At 41.1% G+C, this 7,840-nt stretch overlaps 1 protein-coding gene across 8 annotated transcripts in view; it reads left to right on the top strand.

Annotated features, from left to right (window-relative positions):
- si:ch211-200p22.4 (phosphatidylinositol-binding clathrin assembly protein) overlaps nucleotides 1–7,840 on the top strand; it is a 90,562-nt gene that overhangs the window by 71,722 nt on the left and 11,000 nt on the right. For 7 of the 8 annotated variants that reach the window (XM_065950977.1, XM_065950975.1, XM_020649363.3 and 4 more), the window contains 4 exons: nucleotides 2,140–2,277; nucleotides 2,725–2,755; nucleotides 3,244–3,376; nucleotides 5,589–5,612. In XM_065950977.1, the coding sequence (XP_065807049.1) occupies nucleotides 2,140–2,277; nucleotides 2,725–2,755; nucleotides 3,244–3,376; nucleotides 5,589–5,612 (326 nt within the window). The remainder of the gene's footprint in view (nucleotides 1–2,139; nucleotides 2,278–2,724; nucleotides 2,756–3,243; nucleotides 3,377–5,588; nucleotides 5,613–7,840) is intronic. The other variant, XM_065950974.1, reaches the window with a different exon arrangement.

Here is a 7,840-nt window from a genome sequence, read left to right as displayed (position 1 = left end):
CCCCCCCCCCCATCTGCTTGGCTAGCAGGAAAAGTGTTTTCTGAATCTCTTGTGTCAGCACCGCTGTCAGACCTACACACAGCTTCCTAACTAAATATTATTCCTCCCTCTTTTTTTCCCAACATCAGCTGCTTCTCTTTCTTTTTCTCTCTTTCCTCCTTCCTCCTCCTCGTCCTCCTCCTCCTCCTCTGTGTTTAAATAGGTCCGCTGTAGGTCTACAGTAGTTGTAGACGTACAGCACATTTGTTTTGTTTCTACATTTCCTCTCTGCCTCTTGACTCCATGTTTTGCTATGTCAGCCTCTCATGATCACTGGATTAAATAAAGAAACAAAAATATAAGATCTTTAAATAATGCTCAAAAATCTGAATCTAAAAGTCACACGTTATTATATTATATTATAATAACGTGTGTGGTGAAGACGTGTCATTAGTACGGCGTCCCTGAAGTCCCAAAAAGTGAAAAAAAGTCTCTTTTGGGGACTTCAGGGACTCCGTACTATTCAAATGTCCTCCCTGAAGTAAAAGAGAAAATGTTTTGCTTTAGAAATCTTTTCAGAGTCATTTATTCTCTACAATTTAATTGATCGAGCTGTAAAAGTGTAACAGTGGAAATGCTCAGAAGGATTCGCTCAGAAATGTTCTTTTCTCTGTGTGATTGTCTCTTTCAGTCAGACTACATTAAGGGCGTAGGAGTGCAACGCACATGAATCTGAAATAAAGATGTTCCTGAAACTTCAGCTCATTCATCAAAGTTAAAGAAACAAGTCCTAATTAAAAAAAGCAACGATTAGAAATGAGACTTTGTGCCGGGTAAGACTTAAGAACAGAAACCTGAATACCTTTTATTAAGTCTCTGTTGCTAACCACCTCGGCCCAAATACACACAAATACAAACATAACGACACAGTCACACCTCCTGCAGAGTCAAACTGAGCCATTAGCTGAACGAGCGCTGACACTGTAAAACCGTTAACACGAGCACTCTCACATAAAACAAACAGGAGATGACCATCTTTTCCACCTGGTGACGGTCAGTTTCCACACTTAAACTCCCAACAGTGCTGTGTTTTTAAGAGTTTAATACACGAGAGCTACCAACAGATGAATCAATCACCTCGAGAACAAGAGCTGCGAGCGTCTGAGTCAGGGATTACAGTCTGCTGCTGATAGAATGAGGCTGCTGCACGACAGTCTGCAGAGAGTGCGTCTGCTTTACTCTCTGTCCATGCAGTGGAGGTGAAACGCTAAAAATAGAGCAGTAATAACTCAATTAGCGGAATTCGCATTAAAAATGTACAACTCGGCAATGTTCTCGGATCAAAAACAGTCGAGAGCCGCTTGATTAAAGTCGTCATGTAGCATAGCATGAAGCTGAAAGTTAAGTTCATTATCATTCAAATCCACATTGAATATATTTTCATGGATAATTTGAATTCAGGTGTTTAACTTTCCTGGAGCTTTCTTTCACTATTTTTCAAAAGTTTGCTGTTTGATTGGTCACGCTAACACTAAGGCCCGCTAATCACTGTTACCACGACTACCAAGCAACATATCTTCACACAGGAATTATTCAATTATTCAAAATGTGTTCTTACATTGTGACATTGTCTTTGGTGCTATAATTATCGTTAAACTACTAAAACATACTTTTATAATGACACATAAAACCCCATTAAATGTTACTGACTTATTATTAAATGATCGTTTCCCTTCTCTGTAGAGCTACGTTACTTTACTAGCTAGCTAGCTGGTTAGCATTGGCCTCTGATATTAAACGAACACAGACACTGTTGAATGCATTTTTTGCTCTAATGTTGAAGTGACCTCAATCTTTGCAGCTCACACCTCATTCAACCTTCAATATCTAGATACAGTTGCTAAGATATTGTTGGATTATTGCTGTTCGGGGGAGGGGTTTCACTTACTGTCAATTCTGTATTTCTCCAATAGATTTAAATTGTTCTGCTTTTTCTTAACTCCAGATCTCATGGTTATCATAACATATCTTTGTGCTAACCTCCTCGTCTTGTCCGTGTGCTAACCACTCAGTGTTTACTTCTGTCTGTAGGCGCTTTCCTTATCCAGAGCCGTGTAGTTTTCTTTTTCAGCTCATGTTGAAGTTTTGCTTCTCGTTCAGGTTTCGATGCTCTTGGCGACCTGTTGAAGCCCACGATTCCCACGCACTCTGCACCTCCTCCTCCTCAAATGGCCATCCATCCCGGAGGAAAGCTGCTAGCCAACGACCTCGACTCCTCTCTGGCCAACCTCGTGGGCAGTGAGTGTCAAGATGAACACACGAAACACAAACTCACAGCTGAAGAACTTAAAGTATCTGTAAAGCAGTATTTTAACTGGTGAAACGCCTGGCTATCATAAGAACATTCAGATATTTCCTTTTATTACTTTAACTGATTAACAGCGTGCTATTTCTGCTATTTTTACAACACTAAAATACATTTTTATCTCATGGTTTAAGCTTTCACAAGGCACCTTATGCTTTTTTCCAACAATAATATATCACCAGCTTGTTTGGCGGCTGCCTTTATTTCAGAAGCTTTCAACATTTTGATAAAAAATCAGTTAAAAAATCTGCACAAACGATTATGTAAGACAACAAAGGGGAGGGAGAACTCCACCTAAGGCTAAAACACCTGCTTCCCTGTTTTTAATTCATCCTTTCTGAACTATGATGACTCATTTCTCTCTTTCCGTCCCTCCTCAGATCTGCAGTTCGGTGGGACCCCGGCCAAGAAGTAAGTGTCTTGAGTTGAGATGACACCTTGTTGTGTTTGCAGTCTGGGCCGGAGGATTTATCCAATGGCAAAACAAACACGCCCGCCCGCCTGCCAGGCGTCCCTACCTACAGTCTGCCAGCACATAACTTTTAACTGCTTAGAGTCAAAATCCAATTAATTATGAAGTATTAAATGTTTTTTTTGTTGCTGCCCAGGTTTGTGAGAAACGGCTGGTGTAGAGTGTTGGAAGCGAGAGAGACATTTTCCTGCAGTACTTTGACTTTAGCTGCTCTTTAAAATTCATGAAGCACCTCACAGAGAATATAAAAACTAGAGAGCGGTGGAAAGAGGAATCCACAAGTTTAAAAAAAGCCTTCGATGTTTTTACTTTTCTTCTGAAGCATGTTTTCGGTGAGAAATGGACTTTGTGTTTGGAGATTGAATATGCAGATTGAAGTCTGACAGCTGGCTTGTTTTGTTGCTCTGCTCCCCCCCCCCTCCTCCAGGCCAGAGATGCAGTGGAGCCAGTCCGGGGAGAAGAAGCTGACGGGGGGCCATAACTGGCAGACTAAGACCATGTCGACCACACAGTGGGGCCCCGCGCCCATGGCCCCGCAGCCTATGCCTGTACAACACGTGGTAAGGACTTAAAAACACACAGCGAGGGGGGGGGGGGTCGGTTCATCAAGGGGCCTGAAAGTCCGGCCTAAAGTCCTGAAGGATACTTCCTGCTCATTACAACTTGGATCTAATTTTATAGTTTAAGTCATTATTGTTAAACTCTTTTGATTGCTTATCTAAATTTATTATACTTTTGATGGATCAAGAAGCTCAAACAGATAAGATGGTCGTCTTGGTCCTTCAGTTCTTCACCACAGTTTACCTGTGAAGTTCATTCTAACGACCTTTCACTTTTCTTACAAGTAAACCTCTTTAGATCATCTGGATAAAATGTTGACTTCTCTATCATCTTAGTAATGTGAGTTAGAACAATGCTGCTGTCATGAAATTGAACAAATAATGACGTAAATTATATAAAAAAAGAGTAACAGGTTGTAATGGAGCTAAATGAACCCTCAGTCAAGATGTCTGTGAGTCCTTCAGACGTCTTAGAAACTGCTGCGAGTACGGCTCTTCTGAGCGCTACGTTACATCACAATTGAAAGCCATTATTAGGCAAACTGTAAACTAAAAATAAGCAAATTTTTCCATGGAGAGAGATCTATAACACGCTCAGATCTGTCCATTAAAGATTAAGTCACTTTCAGCTAATGGTTAGCTTAGCTTTGCACGTTAATTTAGTTTGGTTCAGTGCAGGATTAAAATCTGCTGACCAGCACCTCCAAAGCTAAAGTACTAATATGTAAAGTCTCATCTATTCCATTTTTAATTTGGGCAAAAGTTCTTTATTCACGTAGAACAAACACAGGACCATTTCTAGGGTTTGGTTAGCAAAGCTTAAATTAGCTTAGCAATTTAAATATAATGTCCTTTTTTTAAATAATCTTACTTCTAATGGTACTGTACTCATGTGGAGGACTGTTTCCTGACAGTAGCCAGGAGTTAGCTTAGCATAAGGGGGTGGAGTCACTGTAGAGGTGGGGCGTGGTAACTCAACTATTTCTGTATTGGTAGTTCTCACTGTGTTGGTAATTATTTGTAAAATTGGGACGGGATTGGGCATGACGGAAATAGTTTGAGAACCAATAGCTTAGCATAAAGCTAGCTAAAAAATGCTACCAAAGCTACATGAGGGTGGTTTCAATCCTCTCATCTAAACTCTTCATCTGAAATTGGACGAAACACACTTGAAAGGGTTTTTCAGGATTACTTTAAAGATAAAAACAAAAACAAGTCACTACAAAGAAAAAAAAAATAATAATTCTGACGTATTAAAATGCATCTGAAATAACTTGCAGACATCTTGCTAATCGAACACAGAATCTAAATGGTCTCCACACTCTGAATGTCGTCTGTGTGCATGTGGATGTTTCCTTCAGTTGTTGTCTTTTGTATCAGGAGAAGAAAACGGGAACGTGAGCGTTTTGACTCGGTGCAGAATTTTGCTGCCTGTGCATGCAGTTTGTGTGTGTGTGTTGTGTGTATTTTGTGTGTGTGTGTGTGTGTGCTGATCTTGGCAGCTCCTGATCGTCCTCCTGATCTCTGGACAGCGTTTTCTGGCTGACGAGGACAAACTGTCACTAACCCTCCGCTTCCTCTCTCTTCCTCTTTTCCCTCCCAAATGTCTCTCACTGCTTTTTTTCTCTGTCTCTCTCTCTCCTGTTGCTTCTCTGCTGTTCTCCTCTCTCCTTTCCTGCCCCCCCTCCTCATCTTACATGTTTTTGCACTGTCATCCACTCATCTTCCTTCCCTTTTTCCTTTTTTTTCTTCTTCATCTGTTTGTTCTGTTTTGCGTTGTCATCTACGCGTCCTGTTTTTCTCCTCACTGTCTCTGACATGTCCGTGTTTTGACCCTTCATTCCTGTCTTCTGTTTCCTTCACTTGTTTCTCTTGGGTGTCCCGTCTTTGCTTCCACTGGATTTCTAACTTTCCTGTCACTTTTTATGACCTACCTTCTTCTTACTTTCTCTCATTCCTTCGCCTCATTGTCTCAACATGTTTTAAACCTCTGTTCTCATTCTTCCTCGTCGTTTTTGTTCTCCTCTCTCTCTCATCTTTACTTTCCTCTCCCTCCTCTCTCTTACCTTCTCCTCCTCTTACCTTTTTTTGCTCCCATCTTTCATCATCTCCTCCATTTTCTTGAATTTCCTCTTCCTCCCTCTCTCTCTCTCTCTGTCCTTCTTCTTCTTCCCTGTCTCTTGTCTCTTCTCCTCGTTGCGTCCTGATGCAGAATGGAATGTTCTATACTAGTTATGTAAGTACTTTATCCCTGTTTAGTAAACCTAACATGCTTCTCTGTCACCTCTTCCTCTCTCGCTTTCTTTCTTTTTTCTTTCTGAAAAGATCCCGTCACCTCTTAGTTCTTTTGAGTTTTCTGTCGGTCTGCGTTGAGGTGTTTTAAAAAAGGTTATCTCTCTGGGTAGTAACGTTTTCCTCTATCGGATTTTTGAAAGCGAGTTGAACAAAGTCTTCTCTGTGGATTACTCAGAGCTGTTGACCTCCATATTTGTCCAAAAACGATTAAAAGTGCCTCAAAAGAGTGACCCCTACTTTTGGCCACGGGTGACAAGTTTCTCATTACAAAACAGTTCACACACACACACACACACACACACACACACACACACACACACACACACACACACACACACAGAGACTGACACACATACACTGTAGTTACTTTTTCAGTCAACTGTACACTGTACACAGTCCTGCTGCTTTAAATACTCAAAAAAGAACCAAAAAGACGAAGTTAGAACGCCCTGCTGTTTAAAGAAACTCCTGATTCTCTCAATACTTTTTATGCCTTTTATGTAGAGTTAAGACTAGAAGTTCATGAAGTCAAAAACAGAGGAGGTACGTGTGGCATCAAAAAGTCTCAAAGTTTAGAAAAGTTTGACACATTCAGTCTGTAGATAAAAATACCAGGATGCACATGAACAGACTGCTCAGGAAATCAACCGGTACAAAGAAAAGACCCTAAAGATTTATCTTTAACTAAAGATTTTTAGTTAAACGCCTTGTTTAAAATAAGATTTGTTTACAATAAGAATGAAAAAAACAACACATTTTTCAATCCTGTCACACAAAATACAACTTTTAATTCCTCTATAGAGTCTTATCTGAAAGACTTTAAAGCGACATCTAATTGGGGACGTGTGATTGGCTGCTTTCTTTGTTGACCCTCGTCTCCCTGACTCAGACATCTCTTTGTGAGGATTAATCCATTGACACAATAACAGAAATATAAAGTCATTGTTCAGCCAGAAAAACAAATTAAAATGCTTTAGCACGAGTCAAAGGTTAAATATTCTTTGAGTGTTGGTCAGCAGTGAAGAGAACTCTGCCTTCAAAAACAAGGAAACACAAAGACAAACATCCACTTACAGAGAGGAGGGTATTCATGAAGCTGCTTCTTTTAGTCCCTAAGAAGAAATATATGAACTCAGACTGTGCACAACAAGCAGATAACATAACCTCGATAGAAGATGTCACACACACACACACATCGCTTTCCAGCAGCATGCAGCAGTGATGTATGAGACGTCCCCGGTAACAGAGCTGTCGTGCATCAGGAATGATAAGTACAACATCTGAGACTCTCGCCAGAAGGGCAAGGCTGCAAACACTCCGCACTCGAGCGATGCTTCAAAATGCCAGCCAGAAATCCTGCCAAGATGTTTCACTTATTTAACCTTTACCGCAACATGCAGGTCGCAAAGAAGATCAGAACTCAGAGCAAAAAAAAAAAGAAGAGGAGAGTCGACTTGAGAGGGAGACGGCGATGGGAAGAGCAAAAGTTCAGACAGATATCGCTTAAAGTCGGGATTACAGATGTAGGGGAAGAAGGAGAGGACGTTGATGCACTGACGAGGAGGGGAGGAGGTACCCGAGAGACAGACAGAGAAGACGTATGGAGCATAAACACAGAGATAAGAGACAGACTGATGGATGTTAAACATGATGTATGGAGAGCAAACAGCTGGGCTGAGAGACAGACGGACAAAAACGTCGACGAAGAAGAAGTGGTGCGGAAACTGTGTCACCTGCTCACAGATTGTCATTCTATGGAAATCAAATACAGCGCTACCCCCCCGTCATTTTGCACAACCAGACCAAATAACAAACTCAGATTGAGATGTCTGTTAACTCAAGAGAGACTCAGGTGCACATTACAATAAAATGGATAAATCTTTAAGAAGGATTTCAAAAACTAAAAGCGGTAAGTCGAGCTGTCTTGTACTCAGTCGAGTCATTGGGATTGGATTCTCCTCTTCCGTCTTTGGCAGCAAAATACAGATCAGGTTGATCCATGATTATGATCCCTTCTCACCGCCTGATCCCTGGAGGCAGGCATGAAAAGACGATGCCAGATCAATCGCATCGATCAGTTCTCCTGACTCACCCGGAAACCTTCAGAAGCCTTTAGAATCCCTTATCAGAACCACTTCATGTCCTCTTGTTTCCAAGTTTCCTTCATGA

This window comes from Labrus bergylta, chromosome 22, assembly GCF_963930695.1.
Source record: "Labrus bergylta chromosome 22, fLabBer1.1, whole genome shotgun sequence".
Classification (NCBI taxonomy): Eukaryota; Metazoa; Chordata; class Actinopteri; order Labriformes; family Labridae; genus Labrus; species Labrus bergylta.
Note: the sequence above shows the minus strand (reverse complement) of the source record. Positions and strands in the feature narration are given on the sequence as shown.